The 27200-nt window shown below is 34.8% G+C and overlaps 3 protein-coding genes and 2 long non-coding RNA genes across 19 annotated transcripts in view; 1 reads left to right on the forward strand and 4 right to left on the reverse strand.

Moving 5' to 3' along the window:
* Positions 1 to 27200, reverse strand: part of LOC126589255 (protein EMSY-LIKE 3-like) — a 60426-nt gene that overhangs the window by 10723 nt on the left and 22503 nt on the right. The window lies entirely within an intron of this gene.
* On the reverse strand, positions 35 to 6994 carry LOC126589247 (probable disease resistance protein At4g27220). 11 transcript variants are annotated; one of them, XM_050254475.1, is made up of 7 exons: positions 6513 to 6993; positions 5871 to 5933; positions 5397 to 5483; positions 4963 to 5023; positions 3960 to 4064; positions 679 to 3829; positions 35 to 311 (listed from the first exon to the last, which is right to left on the reverse strand). In XM_050254475.1, exons 6-7 carry the CDS (start codon positions 3825 to 3827, stop codon positions 293 to 295), a joined length of 3168 nt encoding a protein of 1055 aa, XP_050110432.1. In that variant the 5' UTR covers positions 3828 to 3829; positions 3960 to 4064; positions 4963 to 5023; positions 5397 to 5483; positions 5871 to 5933; positions 6513 to 6993; the 3' UTR covers positions 35 to 292. The 11 variants fall into 11 exon arrangements, with proteins under 11 accessions (XP_050110432.1, XP_050110436.1, XP_050110428.1 ...); XM_050254479.1 differs by lacking the exon at positions 4963 to 5023 and having other exon boundaries at positions 679 to 3834; positions 6513 to 6994; XM_050254471.1 differs by having other exon boundaries at positions 679 to 3834; positions 4963 to 5483; positions 6513 to 6994.
* Positions 9168 to 9921, forward strand: LOC126589269 (uncharacterized). Its single transcript, XR_007611787.1, has 2 exons — positions 9168 to 9370; positions 9475 to 9921. It is a non-coding gene; the product is annotated as an uncharacterized LOC126589269 (long non-coding RNA).
* LOC126589268 (uncharacterized) lies at positions 10799 to 12637 on the reverse strand. 2 transcript variants are annotated; one of them, XR_007611786.1, is made up of 2 exons: positions 12242 to 12637; positions 10799 to 11022 (listed from the first exon to the last, which is right to left on the reverse strand). It is a non-coding gene; the product is annotated as an uncharacterized LOC126589268 (long non-coding RNA). The 2 variants fall into 2 exon arrangements; XR_007611785.1 differs by lacking the exon at positions 10799 to 11022 and adding an exon at positions 11443 to 11666.
* LOC126589261 (accelerated cell death 11-like) lies at positions 22363 to 25301 on the reverse strand. The gene is made up of 4 exons (XM_050254515.1): positions 25018 to 25301; positions 23763 to 23935; positions 22964 to 23109; positions 22363 to 22636 (listed from the first exon to the last, which is right to left on the reverse strand). Exons 1-4 carry the CDS (start codon positions 25219 to 25221, stop codon positions 22518 to 22520), a joined length of 642 nt encoding a protein of 213 aa, XP_050110472.1. The 5' UTR covers positions 25222 to 25301; the 3' UTR covers positions 22363 to 22517.

Below are 27200 nucleotides of genomic sequence, written 5' to 3' on the forward strand. Positions count from 1 at the left end.
GCCAACACTTCTACAATTTTATGTGGAGTATCAATTAAATATAGCAATGAATTGTATTAATCTTTTATGACACAATTTTTTATATCTGTCAAACATAATCCTTTTTACATTTTTTAATCCCGCAACAACGTGCGGGCAATAATTTCTCGTATTTTCTATTTGAGTAGAAACGAAAATGGAGTACTATTAAAAAAAATATAGGAAAATATGTGAGGAATATTATTCTTCTTGTGAACCTTGAGAAATTCCTCTTGCTTCTTTGTTCATCAGCTTCTTCTTCCAGGAAAATTAATTACCTCTGCTCCGACAACCTTTTGGTCAATTCAAAATAAAGGAGAAGTATAACTCAGCAATTTGCTTTGGTTTTTGCTCTCCAAACAAATTTATAAAGCATTCTGTAATGTTAAGCTTTAATAAAAAATTCAAAGCAAAAGATAAACAATTAGGTACATTATCATAATAAGTTACTCAATTGTTGGAGATCATTGGACCCTTTTTCAATTTATTTTTAAATTCTAGTGTCAGATTGATATGTCGTCGGTAATTAATTTTGATCAGTTCAACAATTGGTACTTGATTTGTGATGATTTTAGCCATTCCCATTTCCTTAGAAGAAAATAGAGAAAATAGAAAGAAAAGGAAATGACAAATGAAAATTTATGCATGAGAGAGATGTACCTTTTCCTTAGGAAGAGGAAATGTTGCTCATTGTTTACTTGGACTTGCATATTGCTGTGGAAGTCAGAAGTAGAGGTTAAAAACTCAGGGCACTCCAGCACATGCAAGTATTCCAACGAAGGGCACAAAAGTGTAGCACTTCCAGCGAGTACGCTTGTCAGCTTTGAAAGACTTTGCAATGCTAAGTTCTTCAGTTGTGGAAAAATGATCTCGTCATCCTGCACTATTAATCCCTCACTTACGCCGAAAAGTTTGTCCAAGCTATGGCATTCCTCCACCCAAAGCTCTTCCAATTGCAGCAGACATTGAGCTATGTCGAATGTGAAGAGAGTTTTCAGTTTCTTGCACTTGGAAATTATCAAAGTTTTAAGATTATGAAACATTGCAGGCTGAGCAGGACCGTTCCATATGTTTGTCAGTTCTGGTAGATTCTCCAGTTTCATCTCTCTCAATTTTGTCAAGACCGTTTCTCCTTGTTCAAGCCCTTGAGATCTGAATGTATAAACCATGTCGGCTCCACCTACAATAAGTACTTCAAGATTTTGTAGTCTCCGCAACAGATTAGATGGAACAAGTGCATCCGTCACACCATCACACTGCTCCACCCCCAAGATCTTGAGATTTCCAAGCGACCCCTGCGGTAATTCACCAACACATAACTGCTGCAAGCAGTCCCATAAGAAGAGACGCAACTCTTCCAAGCTCTCGAGCACAGGCTTATTTGGAACCCTAGTTACTGTGTTCATCAAAGTTACCATCTCGCTGCACGCTTGGATATGCAAAAACTTTAGTCCATGTGACTTCCAATGATCGTACTCCACAAGAATGTTAGTTAAACTTCTAGGCTCCATGTAGATTATTTTCTCCGCTCTCTCCGTCACTGTGATGTTAAACCAATCTGGCAGCGTATTGATTGTTGTGTCCAGAAGCAAGGCTCTTGAAGTTGAATGTGGAGTAATAGTATTTTTTGATAATTGCACATTTATGGACCGATGAAATTGGTTTCTGCTGATACATATATCAAAATTTGCCCAGTTTCGAAGGAACCCTACATTTTTCGGAAGGCATTCTGCATCAGAAATGTCAACCTTCAAAATGTTTAAGTAACACAAGCTAATTAGCTCATCAAAACTAGCATTAGTTTTGTCATCTTCTCCTTCAACTTTCTTGCCCCAGTCAGCAAAACTCTGTTGCATGTATAGTTCTTCTAATTTGGACAGCCGCGATATCACATTGGATGGAATTGTTGCAATGTAGGCACTCAAAGTGAGATCCAACATCCTTAAATTGGTCAAATGTCCAAATTCTTCTGGCAATTCCTCAATAACAGATTCTCTCATACTAAGAACCTCCAGTTTTTTCAGTTCTCCGAGAATTGATACATCCGTTATTGTCTGACAATTATCTAGATGCAGCGCTTGGAGCTTGGTTAAGAGATTAAATGATGAGGGTAATGAAGAAATTTGGGTACTACTTATGTCGAATACCCTTAATGCATTTGGGCTTTGGAAAAAATCTTCTGGGATCTCCTCTACTTCAAAATTTGACTGTAGTAATAAAATCTGGAGTTTTGGACATACCAACTCGTCAGGAAGATTGCAGATTTCATTCCCCATTAGGGAGATTGCAGAGTAGTCTTCGAGTGAATTCTTTGGCCAATCCTTTAAGTCGCAGCCAGCTTTTACGAAGAATCCATGGCCATCCCCAGATGATGCAATTAGTATTGCCATGTCCCGAATCACATCATGCATTCTTACACATCCGTCTTCTTCACCATCCAAAACCAAGCTACAAGCTTTGAGGTACTTGGCCACCGAATGTGCTGTGCTTCTGGCTTCTTGCATTGAGTTGGCATCTCGAAACAATCCTTTCCCAATACCATACTTCAGCAAGTCTTCAATTTGGATATCAGAGTCCTCCGGGAATAAGCAGCAAAATAAGAAAAATGACTTGGCGTCATTGCCATTCAAGTAATCGTAGCTCAGCTTTATACATCTGAACACATCCCCCTCGTCATCAAGGTTGGTAGTTTGGGACATCTCTAGTCGTCGAGCTGCTTCTCTCCATTCTTCCAAGTCCTTGTCTCCGAGTGCTCTTGCAACTGCAATCAAAGCAATCGGGAGACCACCACATTCTCCAGCCACCTTCCTCGCTATGTCATAGAAATTGGTTGATTCAAAAGACCTGTTTGCCTTTTTCACAAACAAGGCCCAAGAATCTTCTTCTGATAGGATATTGAGATGAATCTTTTCTTGGCTCTTCATGGCATGACATACATTCCTTATCCTTGTGGTGAGTAGAACTTTGGCTTTGCAGTTTTGGAGCTCGTAGTGATCGGGGATCCCTATGAGAGACAAATCTATTGTCTTCCAAATGTCGTCCAAAATTATAAGGATCTTTTTTCCTCTCATTATTCTCTCCTTCAATCTAGCTGCTCTGGCTATTTCTGTCTGCTGATTCAAATTCAAGTCCAGCATTTCTGCAAGCTGTTGTTGAATCTTTACCAGGTTTGGGTTTTGGGAAACGACAGCCATAATCACATGATCAAAGAGCTTGCCTTTACCCACTTGCACACCGACATGTTTCACCATGGTCGTCTTGCCTATGCCTCCCATTCCATGGACCGCAATGACAGTGACGTTATCGTCTTTCAGTGCCTTCATGACCTGATCCATGGCTTGCCTTGTTGCTTCAAATGCTTCGAAATCTCCAGTTGACATGGTCTCAAACTCAACGGGTAGGTGAACTTGAAGCGAAACTGTTTCAAACCTTTTCTCTTCATTAAGCTTGTTCATTTCTTCTGCCTCCTTAACGGCTCTCTTGCTTAAACCGTAACGCCATTTCAAATTCGGACAGCAGCCTCCGAGGCATGTTTTGTCTTCTCCGGCTTCATTATTCAGTCTTTTGGCATCGTTTATGGCCTTGTCAACATCCTTGAGCCATTTTTGAACCTCGGACTTAACTTTGTCTCCATTCATTAACGCCGCATCCACACTTTGCTGGTAATCATTCTGCGTGGTCTCAAGCTTTTCTATCAGTTTTTCCAGAGACTGTATGTGTCTCTTGTAATGCACCAAGTAACCCACATTACGCTTCGCTGGAGTCCATAACAACTCACCAACTCGTAGTACAAAACTACAAATTTCCATACCTGTCCTTTTTAAATAAATATAAATAAATAACAGAGAAAAACAAATTGTAAGATTCAAAGATCAAACAATAAAATAGGTACCACCAAAAACGGAGAAACTATGTAGGATTTTGATAACTAGATGACTAACCTGGATCTTCTTTAGCTTCAACTGGTACAGACTTTGAGAGCGTTTTGTGCCTCGGACGAATCTCAATGACTATGAGAGGATGTTTAGGCTTGGTTCTTCTGATGTCTGATAACAGAAAAGGTAGACGAAGGATCAGCAGAGAAAGAATCCAACTATATTTTTTTCGTTTGTAGTTTTTGGAGTAGGACTGGGAACGAACTCTTTAAACACTTTCGAGCATCTCCAATCATTCTTCGAGAAATTTTCAGTTTGCCCGAGCACGGCCGTATACACCAAGTGTCATAATACAATTGGTTGAAGATTTTTTTTTTCTTTCAAATTTTCAACCAGTTGTATTATGACACTTGATGCACTCTACACCGGACGTGTTCTCGTCACCCTAAAAAATCTCTCATCCTTCCTATTTTGAAGCTAAATTAATTTTAGCTAAGCTTCAAAAGGATAGTTTGGACTTTCTAGTTGTCTGCTAATTAAAAATAGTTTGTTTTGAATCGATTCAGTCCAAAAATCTAATTTGTTTTTTAAATTGAGTCTAATTATAAGTTTGTAACATACCTATATTAATAAGACCATAAAATGTTTTAACCGAAATTTATTTAAGATAGTATTGAATACAACTAATAATGAGAGGTAGATTATAAACAAAAAAATATCTATAATATAGGCAACTAAAAATAATTTATCTGTGGTATAAGTAGATTATTGACAAAAAAGTAATAATATCTAGATATTATTTAGTAAAGAGACAGAATGCACTACAGTTGATGACACGCCCGCCCTGATATTCATCAAACATCAGGGTAGACACGTGCTGGCCGACACCTGAAGGTGACGAAGCCATATTAGGATGCATGAGAACTAAAACAAATAACCAACATAAATAAAACTTGTAAATTTAATTATAATTAATATGCAAATGAGGAACGTGTTCAGAGCATACAACTAATATAGAACATCAAAAAGAAATAATATAAAATTGAATGAACAAGGGAATAGGTCCTACACCAAGAGGACTCAAGATGTTGATGCCGGAATGCCTTGACGCAACGTATCGATTATAAGTTCTGAGGAGGCGCAAAACAAAACTTGAGTGGACCAAGTTGATACATAGATAATACTAAAATAGTTAATCTTTAATGTACTAACCCTCATGTTTAGAAAACTCGTATAGCATAATAAGTAATAGGTTTTTCCGAAATCCTAGCATGCCATAAAACCTTTCATAAAACATATATATCATATATAATGTGCTTAGCAGTGGTATATATATAAGGCATATACATATATATAATATTTCATTCGTCCGAAGGCATATAGAACACTTCTTCATTCATCCGAATGTTCTACATCACGCGCTAGTAGGTAGATCATTCGCGCGTAGGCACTACATCTCCCGGTCGAAGCCAATATAAATATCTTCCGGCCGAAGCCACTAACCTACGCCCAGCCGAAGCCAATATAAATATTTCCCGTCCGTATGCACCAACCAAACGCCAGACCGTAGCCAATATAAATACCTTCCACCTGTAGGCACCGTAGCCAATATAAGTATCAATCACCCGTAGGCTCCTACAGCACCCACTCTAAATCATATATAAAAGTATCATTCGCCCGTAGGCAGAACCGTTTGAAAAACCATTAAGTAATTACATAAGTATATATCTATCTTAATCGAAGTTCAGTAGCCAAAACGTCATATCGTAAAACCTATTAGTAGTATATAGTCATCAATCATATATACTACGAAGAACGTAAAATTGATAAAGTGTGGTACTTCAAAATATTCTCAGTAAAACATGATATCTCATAAAGTAAAATATAATTTACTCATAAAACGTAACCATTAAATCATGCTTTTCATGTATGCATTACTAATACTAAAATCATGCATTTTAGAAGAGGTCTACTCACCTTACATCATTGGCGAAGAGCTGTGTAAATAAGGGTGGATGGAAATGCCATTAATAAACATACCTAAGCACATAAAAGATCCAATTAATAAAACTCTATCATAACAATTGAATTTTGGAAAACATACATCATAAACGGGTTTAAGACGTCAAAAATTAGTCTAGGAGAGATTCCGACCGAAACCCGAAAAAATCAACCCACAGTCAACGTTGATTGTCCGGTCAACGGTCAAAATCAATGGTCAGTCAAAGTCAACGGGTCTGGGCTTGGGTTTGCGTTTTGGATTTGGGTTTGAGTTTTGGCTTGGGCTTGGGCTTGGGCTTGGGTTTCACATATGGGTTTGGTTCTGTTGGGTCAATGTGTTTGTAACTAGGTTGGGCCAAAAGTCATTTGGGTTTGGGCTTCGTAGCCCAACCCAACGGTTCTGGGTTGTATGGTTTTGGGTTTAAGGGTTATTAGATATGGGTTTGAGGATTTAGGTCTGGTCAACTTGGTTTCAGGTCATAGTTTGGCCGGTTTTTGGGCACAACTTCAAACACCCATAACTTCTTCGATACTTAACCAAATTAAGTGATTCAAAAACCAAAGTTGTAGTACTCAACGAGATGAAGAGAATGGTACCTTGCACGATGCCTAACTCACCGTGTATTGGTCAGAAAATGCCTCACAAGTGGCCGTGCTCGTCGGAAATTGGGTAAACTTTAAAAGTTCATAACTTCTTCAATACTCAACGAAATTAAGTGATTCAAAAACAAAAATCATACTTCTCGACGAGACAAAGAGAATGGTATCCTTCTCGATAGCTAACTCACCGTGGTTTGGTCGGAAAATGGCCTGAAAGGTAGCGGCCCGACTTGGTTTCGATCCCGACGATCCGGAAGGGAAGTTCGAGGTGAGTTTGGGTGTTCTAGGCTCGTGAGGACGAGACAAAGCTCGTGGTGCTCTTGGTTTGGGCGGTGGTGGAAATGTTGTCGTTGTTGTTGCTTGTAGTGCCCTCGAGGAGGGCTGGTTTTTGAGAGAGAGTGAAAGTGAGGGAGAGAGATGAGAGAGTTGTGTGAGAGAGGGAGAGCTCACAGGTCCAAAAGGGAAACAAAGGAAAGAGGGTCGGGGTACAACCAAAGGGAGTGGGCCCTTGGGCACACCAAATAAGACCCAAAAGCATAATTTTAAAATAAATGTCCCAAACTTAGTGAAACTACAAATATGCCCTTTTGTTCTGTAAATTCCGATGGATTGTTACAGTTGAAGGAATTTAATTTTACAATTCCTTAAAATTTTCAGTTTTATGACAGACTTAATAAAAAGATAATAATCAATGGACCTATTTTTAGAAAGTGGACTATTCCTCGTAATAACTCACAAATTGGATTTATATTGAATTTATCCTTACAAGAATACTAAGGTGTCTAGTTTCTGAGAATTACAACCACTAGCGGCCTATATAACTAAAGAAAGGATATTTATATAGTGATTGTAATTTGGAGCGCGTGATTATTATTTTTTTGAGTATTTACGACCATTAAAAAACATATCTATAATCTATTTGCAAGGAACTACTAGAGTTCATTTTTAAGATGCATGGTAGAGACTCAGTGCGTAGTATGGTTAGGGTTGAGTTTTTAAATTCCGACTTTAAATTTCAAGTAAATAGTTTCATTTCTAAATTTTTACAAGTTATAGTTATCATCTCCTTAACTTTTACACACCCACTACCCTCACTTCTACCATCATCATGCCACAACCACCTTGCCATTACCACCACCACGCCCACCATTATCGCAGTTAGTGCTACCGTTGCAACCGTTACCTCCACTCCCACCATCATTGTTGTAAACACCACAACTATGACTTCCACTATCAACACTGCCACTGCTGCCACCAATCATCAAACCTCCTCCACTACCCACCAGACCATCACCGTAGCCCTTAGCACATTTACCAACTACCACCTTCTGTATTTAAATTTCATTATATCTTTAGATTGGAAAATACTAGGGAAACCAAATTTCTAAACCAATTTTTGCAAAACAAATTATGTGGATTTTGATGATTGAATTATTGCTCAGTGTTGTTTAACGTGCTTATTTTCTATTTGTGACACATCATTTAGTTTGCAAACTTTATTTAAAAATTTAGTGTGACCATCTCAAACCCTTAGGTTAAAACCTAAAATTTTTAACCTAGAAAATTTAGGTTAACCACAAAGTTAGGGATAGATTAGCAGCCAAGAATTTACTTTGATTATAATTGATTATAGTTGACTTTGTATAGAATAATTAACTTGATTGTATTATTCCTTGATTATAGGATCACAGTTATATATATTTTTCAACTCAATGAATGAAATCCTTATTCTGGCAAACATCCTTTTTGTCATTCTTTACAAAAATAGCTCCAAAGTCACCGCCAAAACTCCGACGTCACGAAACTCAGTCATTTTTTATTCTGTTTATATGGATGGACTCGTGAGGATGATACGAATACGATGATGGTAATTTGGAGTCCGTTCTCTAACGTTTGATGATTTGTGTTTGAGTTGCAGAGTGAAGAAAACACACGGGTTAGAGAGAGAGATGAGTATGAGGGAGAGAGAGTGAGAATGAGAGAGAGAGAGAGAGAGTGCAAAGGTTTGAGAGAGAGAGAAGGTTAGAGAGAATGGTGGTTTAGTTTGTTAGGTAGGGAGAGTAGATGAGTGCACGGGAGATGTAGGTGAGAACGTGGGAAAAAATCTGAAATCTGACATTCAAAATTCTGTGCTGTTAAATAATACCGCTTAGTTGGTATGTACAATTTTACCTATTGTTAGCGTACTTTAAACTAATGTAAGTTCTCGTTACAAATCCGATTTGAGTCTAGTTTGCGCTTATGCGTTCGTAATTACGAGTATTATTTTAATACGATAAAATGAAAATAAAACAAAAAGGCGGATAATAATGTACACATCGGATTCCACTTTATCAACAAGGACATAATCGACATTTTACATAGGAAATTAGTGACGGGTTGTCACAGTTGAAGCAAGTTGGGGTAAGTTTAAAACCTAAAATTTAAGTTTTACTCTAAGAATTGAAGTAGGTTTTAGCATTATCTTTTTAAATTATTAGATAAATAAGAAAGGAAACTTTGGAAATATAACCATTTTGAGAACCACCTAGTGGAATATAGCCTATGTTTTTCATTTGTTATAAAATTAACCAAAATTAAAGTTAAAAAGACTTAATTACCCTTATGTAGAACTCTCACCTCCTATCTCTACTGTCTGTCTCCTACGCTCCAAGTTGAAGAAAGAGAAAGCATTCCATTTTGCAGAAGAATCTCCCAAATTCCAATCCAGCAGAACACTTTCTCATTTCTTTATCCTAAATTGAATTCCTTAAGGGAGGAAGACAATAATATCAAATGTTATATAATTTAGATTATGATACTCTATTAGAAATCAGTGCATTTAGTGTATCCATCTCTGGATTATAGCATGTATTGCTCTTCCTCTCCAGATACAGGTAGGTACTGGATCGTTCGATTTTTAAATTGTAACTGTAATCCTATCGTTTTCTTGCGTTTTCTCGGTAGCCAACCAGTCAACATTTCTTTTCCGTGCGTGCAGATTCTTGGCAACCAACCGATTGAAGGTTTCGATTCGAAATCCATTGAGGGATTGAGATTGAGATTAGCATTGAGGAATCAGGTGTGTCGGAGATAAATAGCAGAGGAGGAGAACGAGAGTTTAACTTGTTGGTTTCTTGCGAGAAGTTAGCAATGATCATTGTACACACAGATTAATTGCCTTCAACTCATCCAACCAAAAGGACTATTTAGTATTTATAAATGGAGGGTCCTGAAGATTGACTGTTTACAGTTGGAGATGACAACACGTACAAAGGCATCCAAATAAAGTCGAAGCTCATGACAAACAGTCCTAGAGAGCGAATGAGTTCTTAATTAGTAGGTAGACAGCAAACATTTTCCCAAGCAAGAATTTAAGATGGACAATATGGTGGGTGAATATTTTGGCTACAATTAAACTATTTCGTTAATTGAATCATGTTGGTTTCTTGCGAGAAGTTAGCAATGATCATTGTACACACAGATTAACTGCCTTCAACTCATCCAACCAAAAGGACTATTTAGTATTTATAAATGGAGGGTCCTGAAGATTGACTGTTTACAGTTGGAGATGGCAACACCTACAAAGGCATCCTAATAAAGTCGAAGCTCATGACGAACAGTCCCAGAGAACGAATGAGTAATGTCTCTCTTAATTAGTTAGTAGGTAGACAGCAAACATTTTCCCAAGCAAGAATTTAAGATGGACAATATGGTGGGTGAATATTTTGGCTACAATGAAACTATTTCGTTAATTGAATCATGTTGGTTTCTTGCGAGAAGTTAGCAATGATCATTGTACACACAGATTAACTGCCTTCAACTCATCCAACCAAAAGGACTATTTAGTATTTATAAATGGAGGGTCCTGAAGATTGATTGTGTACCGTTGGAGATGGCAACACCTACAAAGGCATCCAAATAAAGTCGAAGCTCATGACGAATAGTCCCATAGAGCGAATGAGTACTGTCTATCTTAATTAGTAGGTAGACAGCAAACATTTTCCCAAGCAAGAATTTAAGATGGACAATATGGTGGGTGGATATTTTGGCTACAATGAAACAATTTCGTTAATTGAATCATGTTGGTTTCTTGCGAGAAGTTAGCAATGATCATTGTACACACAGATTAACTGCCTTCAACTCATCCAACCAAAAGGACTATTTAGTATTTATAAATGGAGGGTCCTGAAGATTGACTGTTTACAGTTGGAGATGGCAACACCTACAAAGGCATCCTAATAAAGTCGAAGCTCATGACGAACAGTCCCAGAGAACGAATGAGTAATGTCTCTCTTAATTAGTTAGTAGGTAGACAGCAAACATTTTCCCAAGCAAGAATTTAAGATGGACAATATGGTGGGTGAATATTTTGGCTACAATGAAACTATTTCGTTAATTGAATCATGTTGGTTTCTTGCGAGAAGTTAGCAATGATCATTGTACACACAGATTAACTGCCTTCAACTCATCCAACCAAAAGGACTATTTAGTATTTATAAATGGAGGGTCCTGAAGATTGATTGTGTACCGTTGGAGATGGCAACACCTACAAAGGCATCCAAATAAAGTCGAAGCTCATGACGAATAGTCCCATAGAGCGAATGAGTACTGTCTATCTTAATTAGTAGGTAGACAGCAAACATTTTCCCAAGCAAGAATTTAAGATGGACAATATGGTGGGTGGATATTTTGGCTACAATGAAACAATTTCGTTAATTGAATCATGTTGGTTTCTTGCGAGAAGTTAGCAATGATCATTGTACACACAGATTAACTGCCTTCAACTCATCCAACCAAAAGGACTATTTAGTATTTATAAATGGAGGGTCCTGAAGATTGACTGTTTACAGTTGGAGATGGCAACACCTACAAAGGCATCCTAATAAAGTCGAAGCTCATGACGAACAGTCCCAGAGAACGAATGAGTAATGTCTCTCTTAATTAGTTAGTAGGTAGACAGCAAACATTTTCCCAAGCAAGAATTTAAGATGGACAATATGGTGGGTGAATATTTTGGCTACAATGAAACTATTTCGTTAATTGAATCATGTTGGTTTCTTGCGAGAAGTTAGCAATGATCATTGTACACACAGATTAACTGCCTTCAACTCATCCAACCAAAAGGACTATTTAGTATTTATAAATGGAGGGTCCTGAAGATTGATTGTGTACCGTTGGAGATGGCAACACCTACAAAGGCATCCAAATAAAGTCAAGAGAGTTTTAACAAAATACTCCCGATACTGTTCACTTTTAACGAAAAACCATATTTATACATTTCCCTGGTACTATTCACTATACCTTTAAAAATGACTTTTAATTAAAAGGGAAGTTTTTTTAGACTTTTCGGTAGTTTTCCTTAAAGTCGAAGCTCATGACGAACAGTCCTAGAGAGCGAATGAGTACTGTCTCTCTTAATTAGTAGGTAGACAGCAAGTACTAAAAATATTAAAATCCGTAAATTCAAATTCCGTCTATTTGAAATTAATTAGTACTTTTTTTTTTAGAGATGGACTTAGTCTCACAATAGACTAGCACTAATGTGGTTCAAATTCGCTTTTAGTGAAAATCAAACCTAACACCTCTACATATAAGTGAAAATGAATACTACCAATAAACCGTAGTAATTTCATTTTCTAAACAGAGAGTTAAGAAAATAACTTAGAAATAAAATGACATCCGTAAGTCACTCACTCAATTTCTAATCTAAGTAAATTAAATACATAATTTCCAACGGGTTGTACATTTGCGTTTTCTCTTTATACCTGACAACTTGATGATCCGTGCTTTGGTTCACCAACTCGACTCCGCCGCCATGGCCGTTCAGTTCAACTTCGACTAGGTTGCTGTTGGGGTGGGGTGTTAGCACAACTATTCACTTATCAGATAATTCTCTCTAGTTGTAGAGCTGTAGATGGACTCACTGTTCTAAAGATCGGTCACAAAATGGGAAAGCATATTAGACGGAAGCCTGGACAGAATTAAGCGGAGCTGGCAGGGGCTGGTCGGGGACTAAGAGGACGTATCGAGAACGCTGAAATATGGAAAAAAAATATTTGTTGCAGAGGCTGCGTTCGGTGTTCGCGCGAAGAAGAAGGCGCGTCTCTTTTTTATCTCTTCAAGATGTGGTCCCTCCATCTTCCCCTTTTATATTGTTTTAATTTAAGGTAAACTATGGTTTGACCTCTTAAATTATTACTCCAGTTGAAATTGATCACTTAAATTATTTTTTTAGTAAATTAACCTCCTAAACTATTTAAAATCTGCTAATTAACCCCTTGCCTTTAGATTCCGTCCACTATGCCGTCAAATTCAAGGGCAAGTTAAGACTTTTTATCATCAATATGGAGCAAAAAATAATCAAGAAAATTATGAAGGTAACACGTGGACTATTAGGTGAAAATGACAAAATTACCCTCGATGCGCACCGTGATTCCCACACGCATACGACGGACAATAACAGCTCAATCAAGGAAGAGTCAAAAGTGATAAAAATTGGATTTATTCAAATCTCTCTCATCACACCTCGTCAAATCCTCACTCAAAAGGTAACTCCCAATTTTTCTGTTCAATTTATGATTAATTGCCAAGTTAATTGCAAGATATTATTTTACATAATTTCTTGCAATTATACTCATATTTCTACCATATATGGCCGGTCCTTATTCTCCAAATGGAGCCGGCCACTCCCATATAAATAGTCATATTCTCCCACTAAAATGTTAAATCATTATCTACCCACAAATTCCTAAACACATTTTCTTTCAAATTCTAACTTTGACATCAGAGATTATTCGGCCAAAGTCCTCCATTCATCGTGGGCGCATGAGGCTTTTGGCCTTAATCTTAGGTGTTATGATTTTCCAGGTGCATTTTCGTCAGAGGAGAAGATGACGAAAATTTGCATCCATAATCAATTCTTACTTTTTAGTTATAACCACCAACAAAATAATGCCATGTGGACATTGAATAATTAATTCTTAGTTTTTAGTTATAACCACCAACAAAATAATGTCACGTGGACATTGAATAATTCAAAAAACTTATAACATAATAAAAAACATAAAGAAATCAAACGTTTACATAAAGGACTATTTCACATTGTCATTACACATTATTATGTGTCCACATGTCATAATTTTATTGGTGGTTATAAATGACATGTAAGAATTGATGGTAAAAATACTAATTTGCCCTTGAATTTGATAGAATAGTGGACTGAATCTAATGACAAGGGATTAATTAACATATTTCAAATAGCTAAGGGGATTAATTTACCAAAAAAAAAGGTTCAGAAGGTCAATTTTAACTGAAGTAATAGTTCAGGTAAAAAGACAATTTACTCTTTAATTTATTAGCCCCTCGTCGCCTTTTCATTTACTCCAAAAACAATCATTTTCTAACTCTTAATTTTTTTTATTCTTTTGTAGGTGTTATCCTATGAATTTTTTTTTTCGGACCTGCCATATAATATGTACTTAAAACTCTCACCTTAAACATACATTATTTTATTAAGAAAAAAAACATGTTATTCAATGTTTATTTATATAGTTAATTAAGTTAAATTAATTGACTTTCTTAATTTTGTCATAAAAAGATTTTTTAATTTTTTTTTTATTTAATTAGAATCTCATTATTATGTGAAATATCCATAATTTTTTCTAGCATGATCTAATATTATTCATTTAGTCTAAATATTTGACTTTCTTCCAGCATGGTCTAATATTAATGACTAATAATTTGCTACAAATGTTAATAATAACGTGGTACATGATATATATATCTCACCCTTACCAAACTAAAAAGACATATAAGATTGATTATGATACTAATCAGAGTCCCTTTGATAACATCTGATAAAATTGGAACTACCATGATACTTATGAAGAATATGATACAAGAATTTGAAAACCAAACATTTTCCCAAGCAAGTATTTAAGATGGACAATATGGTGGGTGAATATTTTGGCTACAATGAAACTATTTCGTTAATTGAATCATGTTGGTTTCTTGCTAGAAGTTAGCAATGATCATTGTACACACAGATTAACTGCCTTCAACTCATCCAACCAAAATGACTATTTAGTATTTATAAATGGAGGGTCCTGAAGATTGATTGTTTACCGTTGGAGATGGCAACACCTACAAAGGCATCCAAATAAAGTCTAAGCTCATGACGAACAGTCCCAGAGAGCGAATGAGTACTGTCTCTCTTAATTAGTAGGTAGACAGCAAACATTTTCACTACAAAAAAAGTAGTCATTACTGACGAAGATTTTCCGAGGGCCCAAAAAAAACCGTCGTAAAAAGCACATTTTACGACCATAAAATATGGGTCGTCGGTAACATGGCATGAAACAAATTTTTATTACCAACGCACATAATGTCCTCGGAAAAAGTCTCAAGTTTTGTCGGAAATGCATTTTTGTTTGGTGGGAAGAATTGGCGCCAGTTGTATTAACGACAAGTAAAGTTCTTATCGGAAATAGAATGGTGATTTCCGAAGGTTTACTCATGTTGACGAAATTGATTCAGTATTTTCGAGGGAAAAAAATCCTCTTGGTAATTTTTTTATATTTTTGAGGGAAAAAAAGTTCTCTCGGTAATGCTTTTAAAATCCTCAAAGAAAAAGGTAATTAAATGTCAGAATTCAAGGGGAAAGGGAAAGGAAATATGCGGCACAACTTTGAGAAAATGGGAAGGAAGATATGTGGCAGATTTTGGAGAGAAAGGGAAAGGGAGTTGCGGCAAGGAAGGATCCTTGCAGTGTGCGGCATCAATGTAGGAATGGGTAAGGCCTTCTAGAAATCAGGTTTTAGATGCCCTAATTTAATTAAGGATCATCCTTGCAGCTGGAAATTAGGTGGGAAAAGGATTAGGAAAGTTTAAGGACAAAATAAGGAAACATGGATAACTTTCCTTCTTTCTTGCTTGCATCCTTTACTTCCTTTTCTTGAATTAATTTCTTCATAACTTCAGCATAATCCTAGCCTCTTTTGGTCTTCAATTTCGTCCATCCACCTTGCTCCATACATGTGTTATCCATTCCAAGCCCAAAACTGCTCCAAAATGCACTTTCTTGCCACTTTAGCCCTTTGGACCTACAAACACACGAAAATAGCTTAAAATACTAAAATAACTAGGAACTAACAACATAAATGCAAGAAAACAAGCTAACTAAGTCGCATAAATATGCTCCTATCAACTTACACGTTTTAAATATATGCTAGCCCATTGTGTGACTAAGCCCACTCCCCTCCCCTGGATAATATCGTTTGTTAAAAAAAAAACAATCATTTGACAACCAATTTAATCACATTATTATCCACGTATTTTAATTAGTACCACACAATAGGCTAGCAATAATGTGATTCAATCACTTGTTCGTTAAATATTATTTTCTCTATTTTTAAACACATTCAAAACAACGTAAGAAGCGTATAAAGCCAACAACCCCTTTTGGGGTCACAAGCTTCACCAAAAAAATTTGGACAAAAATACCCCCAAAACAAAAAAATTCAAAAGCAACCCAAAATAATGCAAGGGTATTTTTGTCATTTTAACTGTATTTTTTAATAATTGAAACTTTTTGTACATTTTTTTAAATTAGTACCTCACAATAGGTTAGCAATCATGTGATTCAATCAGTTGTTCATTAAATATTATTTTCTCCATTTTTAACCACATTCAGAACATCTTACGAGGCGTGTGATGCCGGTTATAAAAAATGTCTTTTGCACGCACATAAGAATGTGATTAAATTAGTTGTCAAATGATTTTTTTTTACAAACGATACTATCTACACTAAGGAGGAGGGGGTGGGCTTAGCCTCACAATGGGCTAGCAATAATGTAATTAATAATGCATCAAATAATGCAGGGGTATTTTTGTTACTTTAACAGTATTTTTTTAATAATTAATTCTTTTTTGTATATTTTTATTTTAAAATGGGAAGGAGAAAAAGAGAAAAAAAGGAATGTGATTAGAGAGAGAAGTTTCTTTTTTATATGTCATTTTTTTAAAATTAGAGGATGTTAGGATCACCATTAGGTGAGGCTCTGAAAAAAAACTGTAAAACTTAGTTTGTTTAATTTACCTTATTGCTCATGATTTCTGTTTTGTGGTAGAAGACAAAATTGTATTTTTACCTTCTTTTGGTTGACAAAGAATGTTTTATGGGTAAATTACATAGTAGCCCCTCAGGTTTGAGCTCTACTGCAATCTCATACAACATCTTTAAAACATTTCACTTTCATACCTCAAGTACTATTTTATTTTAATTTCATACAACCGTTAGATTTTCCATCCATGGATCTGTTAAATGCTGACGTGGCTGCCACATATATGACACGTGGCTGCCACGTGGCAAATAAAATAATTTTTTTTTTTTTTTTAAACCTGAAATTGGAAGGAAAACAAAAAGGTCCGAGCCCAGAAGAAGAAGAAAGAGAAAGAGAAGAAGAAAGAGGAGGGAGGAGAAAGAAGAAGAAGAAGAAGAAAAAAAAAAGAAAAAAGAAAGGGGTCCGAACCCAGAAGAAAGAGGAAGAAGAAGAAAGAGGAGGAGGATGAGGAGGAAGAAGAAGAAGAAAAAAAAAGAGGGACCGAACCCAGAAAAATGAGGAAGAAGAAGAAGAAGAAGAAGAAGAAAAAAAAAAGGTCCGAACCCAGAAGAAGAAGAAGAAGAAAGAGAAGAAGAAGAAGAAAGAGAAAGAGGAGGAGGAGGGAGAAGAAGAAGAGAAGAAGAAAAAGAAGAAAAAAAAAGAAAAAAAAAAGGAGGTCCGAACCAGAAGAAAGAGAAGAAGAAGAAGAAGAAGAAAGAGAAGAAGAAGAAGAAGAAGAAGAAAGAGAGAAAAAAAAAGGAGGTCCGAACCAGAAGAAAGAGAAGAAAGAGAAGAAGAAGAAGAAGAAGAAAGAGAAAGAGAAGAAGAAGAAGAAGAAGAAAGAGAAAAAAAGAAGAAGAAAGGGACCGAACCCAGAAGAAGAAGGAGGAAGAAGAAGAAGAGAAGAAGAAAGAGGAGGAGGAGGGAGAAGAAGAAGAAGAAGAAGAAGAAAAAAAAAAAAAGGAGGTCCGAACCCAGAAGAAGAAGAAAGAGAAAGAGAAGAAGAAGAAGAAAGAGAGAGAAGAAGAAGAAAGAGAAAAAAAAAAGTGGAAGATATGTTTTTTTTTTTTTTTAAATTAAAAAATTATTTTATTTGCCATGTGGCAGACATTTGGCAGCCACGTGTCATATATGTGACAGCCACGTCAGCATTTAACAGATCCATGGATGGAAAATCTAACGGTTGTATGAAATTGAAATAAAATAGTACTTGAGGTATGAAAGTGAAATGTTTTAAAGATGTTGTATGAGATTGCAATAGAGCTCAAACCTGAGGGGCTACTATGTAATTTACCCATGTTTTATTAATGTAGTTTTAGATTAGCCCACACTCCTTTTAAAATTTTTGCCTCCGCCCTTATATAAACAAGTGCTACGTCAGTGCAAGGCATCTTTTCAGTTTTTAGACTTTTGTGTCCAGTTTGTCCTTGATAATTCAAAAAAGAGAAATGCTAAGAAGACTCTCAAAGTAGAATTCTTTATGGACTTTCCATCACCTTATATTTTTGGCATATTGGTACCAGAATTGTGCCAAAAACATGAAGTGGCGGGAATTGTGCCAAACTAAACCAAACCTTTGGTGCATTTTAGGCGGTTCAATTGGTTTTTTTTTTTTAAATGCCCAACCCTGGTCTAGACCTTCTAGTTAAAAAAAGTTGACCAACAGTACATGAAGTATAGAATGGCAGGCAATGGAAAAAGGGAAATTATCATAAGAGAAATTTTATTTGAATCCATATTTTGTATCTCAACACCCAGCTTACTTTTTATATCCACATTGTATTTGATTTATCTATCATTATCTATTTACACCCAACATTATTTCCGAAACCACCCTTACTTATCAAAACTCAACTCAATCAAACTTCTTTTTACACCCAACTCAATCTAATTAAAAATAAAAAATAAAACGCTAACCAGTCCATCATCTCCATGGAACAAATCCCTTCTTTCTGTCTTTAAAAAATCCTTCCATATCCCATGGTTGTCATTTTGCAACCCCATTTACTCCTCCGTAGTCATCCAAACCTCTTCCTCTTCCCTTTCTTCATCATTTGACATCTCTAAATTTCTAGAGCACTAATTAGCTTAATAATCGGTATGAACTTCTGGTTAGAGTGTTTAATGAGTTTGGTATGTTTCAATTAAATAAGAATCTTCTAGACTCTATATTCCTATATGTGGTAGAAAAATGGGTACGTCCAGGATAACTTTTTGTAGATCAATGAATATTTTTAACCGTGGATATTTATTAGATACAAAAGTTGCGAACAACAATTAACATTACATTGAATTGTGGCTAAAAAGTATATCGCCTTTGCACATTTTATAGGCGAACTCATAGCTAAGCAATTTTTATTGTGGAGCAAAATTTCGGGAATTGATCTAACCTGGATGTGTAATTGAGTTTATGCATTTTAATGATTAAACTTATAAATATTTCGACCATATATGGATTTAATATCGTATATCTTTTAGCCTCTATATGCCACAAAAGTTGCGGACAAAAATTCACACTACATAGAACTGTGGTTAAAAAGTACATCGCATGTGCACGTTTTATAGGTGAACTCATAGGTAAGTAGTTTTATTGTTGACCAAAACTTCGGGAATTGATCTAACTTGAATGTATAATTGAGCTTATGCATTTTAATGATTAAATTCATAAATATCTCGACCACATATGAATTTAATAGCGTATTGTCTTTTAGCCTCTATATTGGTATCTGTGGCAAAAAAAATGGGTACCTTCATGAGAAAATTTTGTAGATCGGTGAATATTTTCAATCTGGATATTTATTAGATACCAGAAATTATAAGTCCATTTGTGAAAGTCTAAGTCAATGCCACGTACAATATTTGTTAAGACATATTTAGGGAACTGTTATTAGCACTCCAAAAATCTCATTCTACACTCCGCACAAGTGTATTTTTCTTTCTAATTATAGAAAGTTTGGAGTGCAAAATGAGATTTTTAGAGTGCTAATAACAATTTTCTATATTTATATACATTTTATTTTAGTTTGGAAGTCGTCTTCCTTTTTTTTCTTTCTTTATCAAGTTGGGAGTATTACTGACTGTGACCATGTGCAACTAGTTGTTGATTCGTTTTGAATAATCAACATTATTTCTTTCAATATCTTAGGCGTATGAATAACAGAAAGAAAACGGTCATGATACAAGCTGAATAAGAGTAGTACTAATTAGTAAACAACTTTTGCATGATGTTTGCTTATAACCAAGTGGCATGAAGGGACAAATGTATAGGTTTCATGCACGACTTGGAATAGTATTAGTAAATGCATGATGTTTGCTTATAACCAAGTGGCATGAAGGGACAAATGTGTATGTTTCATGCATGACTTGAAATAGTATTAGTCGTCGGGAGATTTTGCATCAATTTGTTTTTGTTTTTAATATGTATATATTAAGTTCTATTTTAATGGGATTGCTCACCACCCCTAAGTTGTGATAATGCCTTTATTTATCATTGTTATGTGAGTTTAATTAAATTTTGAGATTGTGTTTATCCACTACATACATTTTGATTTTTTTTTTTTTTGAGTTGAGCAATAGCATTAGTAAGTTAGATGTTAGATTAGTCACCGAAAAAATTCGAACCCACGCTGTCATGCAAGCAAGGACGAAGCTAGAGATCTGCATGGATGGGGGCATCCTCAAATAGCAAAGTCACAAATTAAAAGTTCAAGAATGTACTCAACAAAATACTTACATATTAATCCATAAGGTTTTTTATACAACTTATTACAATATCTCTCAACACGTTTCATGTTTTCAAACGTTGAATGACAACTTCATTACTAATACCATCAAATCTCTCTCTATAAAAAAAATAATCATGTTATCATTTATCTATTGATCTCTCATCCAATTTCTCAACAGAAATTTTACAGCTGAATATGCTCTTCCAACGATGGCAATAGTGCATAAAAGATTTAATACTAATGTCACAAGCAACTAAAATAGTATATTTTTTTTCAACCAAAAATAATTAGGTGGGGGCATCCGCCCCCGCTGAGCCTAAGCCAGCTCCATCCATGCATGCAAGAGCACAACACTTATTCACCACTGTGGTAAAGGGCCACTTCCCAACAAGTTGATTGCCCTGTGTGACTTTACTAATACTATTCCAAGTCATGCATGAAACATACACATTTGTCCCTTCATGCCAATTGGTTATAAGCAAACATCATGCACAAATTGTTTATTAATTAGTACTACTCTTATTCAGCTTGTATCATGACTGTTTTCTTTCTGTTATTCATACGCCCAAGACATTGTAAGAAATAATGTTGATTATTCAAAACGACTCAACAACTAGTTGTACAAGGTCACAGTCAGTGATACTCCCAACTTGATAAAGAAAGGAAAAAAAAAAGGAAGTTGACTTCCAAACTAAAATAAAATGTATATAAAAATAGAAAATTGTTATTAGCAGTCCAAAAATCTCATTTGGTACTCCAAACTTTCTATAATTAGAAAGAAAAATACCCTTGTGCAAAGTGTTGAATGAGATTTTTGGAGTGCTAATAATAGTTCTCTAAATATATCTTAACAAATATTGTACGTGGCATTGACTTAGACTTTCGTGAATAGACTTATAATTTATGGTATCTAATAAATATTCAGATTGAAAATATTCATTGATCTACAAAATTTTCTCATGGATGTACCCATTTTTTTGCCACAGATACCAATATAGAGGCTAAAAGACACTATTAAATTCATATACGGTCGAGATATTTATGAATTTAATCATTAAAATGCTTAAGTTCAATTATACATTCAAGTTAGATCAATTCCCGAAGTTTTGGTCAACAATAAAAACTGCTTACCTATGAGTTCACCTATAAAACGTGCAAAGGCGATATACTTTTTTACCACAATTCTATGTATTGTGATTTTTTGTCCGCAACTTTTGTGGCATATAGAGGCTAAAAGATACTACGATATGAAATCCATATGTTGTTGAAATATTTATCAATTTAATCATTAAAATGCATAAACTCTATTACACATCCAGGTTAGATCAATTTCTGAAGTTTTGCTCCATAATAAAAACTGCTTAGCTATGAGTTCGCCTTTAAAACATGCAAAGGCGATATACTTTTTAGCCACAGTTCAATGTAATGTGAATTGTTGTCAGCAACTTTTGTATCTAATAAATATCCACGATTTCGACCAAAAAAAAAATTATTCACGGTTAAAAATATTCATTGATCTACCAAAAGTTATCATGGACGTACCAATTTTTCTACCACATATAGGAATATAGAGTCTAGAAGATTCTCATTTAATTGAAACATACCAAACTCATTAAACACTCTAACCAGAAGCTCATTTAATTGAAAAGAAAAGGGAATTAATACGTAAAAATTGAACCAATCAATTGAACACATACCCATTATTAAGCTAATTAGTGCCCTAGAAATTTAGAGATGTCAAATGATGAAGAAAAGGAAGAGGAAGATGTTTGGATGACTACGGAGTAGTAGATGGGGGTGCAGAATGACAACCATGGGAGATGGAAGGATTTTTTAAAGAGAGAGAGAAGGGCATTTGCTCCATGGAGATGATGGACTGGTTAGGGTTTTATTTTTTATTTTTAAGTAGATTTGAGTTGGGTGTAAAAAGAAGTTTGATTGAGTTGAGTTTTGATAAGTAAGGGCGGTTTTGGAAATAACGTTGGGCGTAAAAAGATAATGATAGATAAATCAAATACAATGTGGATATAAAAAGTAAGCTGGGTGTTGAGATATAAAATATGGGTTCAAATAAAATTTCCCTTACCATAACTATAACCAAATCGAATAACAATCCTTATAAGGTTCACACCGATATTCATACCATACATTTGAAATAAGGAAATAAAAGAATATTTGTAAAATTGCATGAGTACATGCGAAAAGACGGAAATCTATCAAATCAAGCGTAGCAGCTCTTGAGTTGACTCCCTTGAATGGAATAAGTTGTCGATGTAGTGTATCAGAGGAGCTAATGCAGTAACTGTCCTTTGCATCTGAACAAAAGCCGATGCTTCTGATAAAATTGAATACCAAACAAACTGTGTTACCAATGAAGTCCAACCCTAAAATACCCATGTACATATAGCATTCATAGTAAATTCATGTTAATTATATATGCTCAATATCTGGACGTAAGATTTTTTTTTTTCTTCTTCTCTATATTGGATATGAAAATAAAGAACCTGCAACCGGCCACGGTAGCTACCGCTACCATGAGCAGTCAAACCGATCAATCCCAAATCTCTAGCCTAATGTCAATAGGTATGAGCTAGTCTGCTAGAGACCTGGTTTGGAAGCGGATAGTATGACAATGATGAGTTACATACTTGAATAGTCTTACCATCTAATTTTACCCTTTTGAAGAACAGTGACTTTGTAGGAAGGGTGTGCAGTGCACCCACAAAAGTCTTTCTGAGAGCCCATCCGTGGTAGGGGTACAAAACTTGGTTATATGCTGTTTTAACCGGATCCATGATTGATTTTTCGCTGCCCAAGTAAAAAAAAAAGAGAAAAGAAAAAAAAATCAAGTTATAAGTAACTGTGAATCTGTGATAGTAAAATAAGAGGTAGCTGCAAAATTATAGAGACATACAAAAAATAAGAGATAGTAGTCATTGATTTAGGGTTTGTTCTTTTGTGAATAATTAATTCAAACATTAGTCAATAAATAATTATGTGCCTTAAGTAGAATAATTAAGTCATAGTATAATGGATATCATGAGTTTAGAACGAGAAGAGTCTATGAGCTCGTTTGAAAGTACTTTTAAAATGATTAAAAATGCGTCTGATAAGAGTATTTTTGAAACAAATCCTTAGTAAAAATGCAAGTAAATCTTGAAAAAACACTTGAAGTGTTTCCTGCAAAAATCACATAATTGATACTTTCTAGCAAGAAGCACTTTAAGTGCTCTTGAAACCCAAAAACACTTTCATTAAAAGTACTTGATGAATATTAAACATTAAAAAAATTCATGATGAACGGAAATATAAATTAAGTGGATATGAGAAAATAGAACATATGAGTGGACGTAGCAGCAGACTTAAGATGAAATTGCATTTCCAAACGAAAATGATTTTAGACATGTTAATGAAACAATGAATTCAGAGAAGATCGAGGCTAGGTTTGAGACAAGTAAAACCTTGAGGCCATAGTTTGCTCGAATATTATCTTAAGCATCTCAAGTGAACGCCTCACTCTGATGAGGGATCTCGAAGCACTATTATGGGGCTTAAAGGTATTCTGTTGTATTTCACGGTCAAGCGAATCTTCTAGGGTATTAACTGACTTTCCTGCCTTTTCAATCACACTAACCTGGTAACCACCACATTAGCCAAAATTTAATTAAACAAAACCAAAGAAACACTCACATCAAAGGGAAGTATATGAACAAAATAAAAAAGAAAATATAAATAATTAAGATCATCTTTGAAATATGTAAAATGTCTTAAATGTGTATTATATAACTTAAAAATATATTTGAAATTCAGTGCACCGGAATTTCAATATCGAAATTACTCACCCTCACCAGAAGATGTAAAAAAAAAAGTAGTATATTTTCATTTTTACATCTCATGCATCACCATACATATGAATAATAAGAAATATTTAGGAATTTACATAATTGAGTTTTTTATTTAGTATTTTTACCTTCCTTTTATTGTTTTAACGCAATGAATAAAAATTTCATCACATTAATTTTTTTTTAAATCAATAACAAAAAAAAGTTAGATGCATTTCATTTTCATCATGAAATTTATATTCTCCTACTACAGCAAAACATGTCTCTAGAGTTATAAAATGTTCATTTACATTTCTCAATTTTACATATCCTTGCACAGGAAGTTGCTCTAAGAAACTAAATTAGCTATAACTTATAAACTATTAAATCAACATGTGGTCCAATATCCTAGTGTGTATGGTGTTGAGTTTCTATCCATTTCGAGTTTGAAACTTTTGCTCTTCTAAATAATTGTAATAGTTTAAAACCCTCTCCCCCCATTAATAATAATAATTTTTTTTTATAAAAAATCCATTTAATCTAAAGGAAATACGAGCAAATCAATTATAAAGTTGAGGAACACTGAATAAACAATAAGGACGTATATAAAATAAAATTTGGTCCCTTTTTATTGTCTGTATAGTATCCTCAAGTTTTATTATGTATTTAAAAATGAGTAACTGATTTAATCATGTGTATATTTCCCATGAGTCAAATGCACCAAAGAAATCAAAGCACTCATCAATCACAATCCACCAAACCCTAAAGAACACCCAAGTTTTATATCAAACTTTTGAAATTTGATGCAAATGTAGAAGGCAATGACAAGGTTGCAACCCAAATCTCCCCTTCACCAAAAAGCATCAAACTCTCAAGTTTAAGAGATGAATAATACCTTAGCAGAGTACTCTATGTCGGCGAACTTCGAAGCGACGCCTAGGTGTCGAATGAGAGGAGAAACGAGACGACAGGCTTGGGTGAACTTGCCAATTTCCATGGTGATCGGTGCCGGAGAGTTCAGCTGAGCGGCCAGTTGTTCGAACTCATCTGCCAGCCTTGTCATAATTCTCTCATCTTTCCTTACCACTACCCTTTCCATTCTATAACTTCTTTTCACCAAGTCTCTGCTCCTCTCTCAGACTCTTTCATTTTATAGGGAAATTTGAAAACTATTTAAAATTTGGATCCCAAATAAAATTAAGGTCACCACTTTAAAACTTTAAATTTACTAATTTAGGACAATACTTAGACACTGACTATTCAGTACGACAAGTATACTGACTCTCAAATGGCCCACTAACAAACATACACGTATATGTTTGTAAAATTCAATATATATTAAAATTGAAAACAACTGAAATACTGTTCATAATCACAGTGTAGTTCCGACTTTACCCTTGCTTATTTTGTATTATTACAAGGCTGCCATTCAACCTGCTGGGTTCTTAGCTGTAGTTCATTTTCTTCGATAGCATAGCGAGAAAATTCAGTTTCCTCATCCATCTCTTCGTTCCTGCTCTGACTAGCTGCACACTCCATCAAACCCAAAGAGGGAAAAATGTGTGCATGTGCAAATATATCTGCAGTAAATGCAGATGCAGGTGCAAATGCATATAAACAAATGACAAAGAACTGTTGGAAATATATCCATACACCATGAAAAAAAAACTGTCAAGTTGTGGATAACTTCTATTACTTTTTGGATGATTAACTGTGTTAAGCTTATGAATTCATCTTTATGAAATGCATTTACTCACGTCTTTATCAGATTGGGTTACTTTTTTTTTTTTTTTGTAGAATTCTTCGTTCAAATTTTCAGGGTTTAGGAAAAAAATTCTGAAGTTATGGGTTCTTTTAATTTGATTTCATTTTATTTGAATTATTCATTCAATTTTTGAGATGTTATATCAAATCTCCAAATTAACTCATAGTCATTAGGCCTTACAAATTTACGAAGTAGGAGATTACCCAGATGAAATTTGTGATTAAATTTTGTTCAATTTTTTTTTAGTATTTAACTCTTAGTCATTAATCACAAATTTCTATGATTTATTAGTATTTAACTCTTCTCCTAATTCTTTCCTTTGACCCTTTTAATCTTCTTCTTTTTTTTTCGATTTTGATAATTACCCAGATGAAATTTGTGATTAAATTTTGTTGGATTTTTTTATATTTAATTTAGTCTTTAATTTTTGTAAAATATGCAAGAGAGTTCAAAGTCAAGATGCGGTTATGCCTCTCAATCTGATTGTTTATAGATTTTGTACGATTTTTAATAAGGCTATCTATCAAATCTTTTGTATGCAAATAGTATGTACACATCAAGTATTATCATTTGTATGTAAATAGTACTATATACAAACTTTATTTTGTCTTTATCGTTAAAACTCAAAGTTTTCAAGCCATTTTCATTAGTTTTCCTTTTTCTAAACCCATCGAGATTCTTGTTGTCTAGGTGTGTCGGAGTGTCGGACACGCCCCCAATATAGGTTGGACACAGTTAACGATTTGGACACGGTCAAGACACCTTTGTACATGCCACGGACACGGTCAACGGAATTTTGTTAGGCTATTTCAGGCTAGGAGGCAAATTCATATCCGCTAGGCTCTTTCAAAAGTCATAGATCTTCACACAGGGAGGTAGATTCAGATCCGCTAGTCTTTTTCAGGCTAGCCGTCAGGAAAAAGTAAGTCATCTTCTAATCGGATATGCATTTTTCAGATAGGGAGTTTAATCAGAAATGGGATAGTAGAGGAAAGAGAGAAATTTGCTTTTGGTTCTTTGGAGAAGAAGACGGGGAAGAGAGAGCCATTATCCTATTTGCTTTTGGTTCTTTGGAGAAATTTGCTTTTGGTTTGCATATTTGATTTAAAAATTTGGTCTCTTTAGCATTATTCTTTTTAATTTCCAACTTTTAATTTTTTATTAGTTTTATTAGTGGGACCCATGCAAAACAATTACTCTAGGATGAAGATCCTTCCTAGATCCTCTTTACGGGGATCTTAGGAATCCTCACATCCTAACTGTTCCTCGTATATTGTGCACCTAATTTTCATTAGGTACTATTTGTATTTAAT

Source organism: Malus sylvestris, chromosome 11, assembly GCF_916048215.2.
Source record: "Malus sylvestris chromosome 11, drMalSylv7.2, whole genome shotgun sequence".
Taxonomy (NCBI): domain Eukaryota; kingdom Viridiplantae; phylum Streptophyta; class Magnoliopsida; order Rosales; family Rosaceae; genus Malus; species Malus sylvestris.

Coding starts and splice junctions, on each gene's coding strand:
- LOC126589247 (XM_050254481.1), bottom strand. CDS start 3,827: ATGGAAATTTGTAGTTTTGTACTACGAGTTGGTGAGTTGTTATGGACT.
- LOC126589261 (XM_050254515.1), bottom strand. CDS start 25,221: ATGGAAAGGGTAGTGGTAAGGAAAGATGAGAGAATTATGACAAGGCTG. Junction 23,936..25,017: donor ACATAGAGTACTCTGCTAAG/GTATTATTCATC, acceptor GGTGGTTACCAG/GTTAGTGTGATTGAAAAGGC. Junction 23,110..23,762: donor GAGCAAACTATGGCCTCAAG/GTTTTACTTGTC, acceptor TTACTTGGGCAG/CGAAAAATCAATCATGGATC.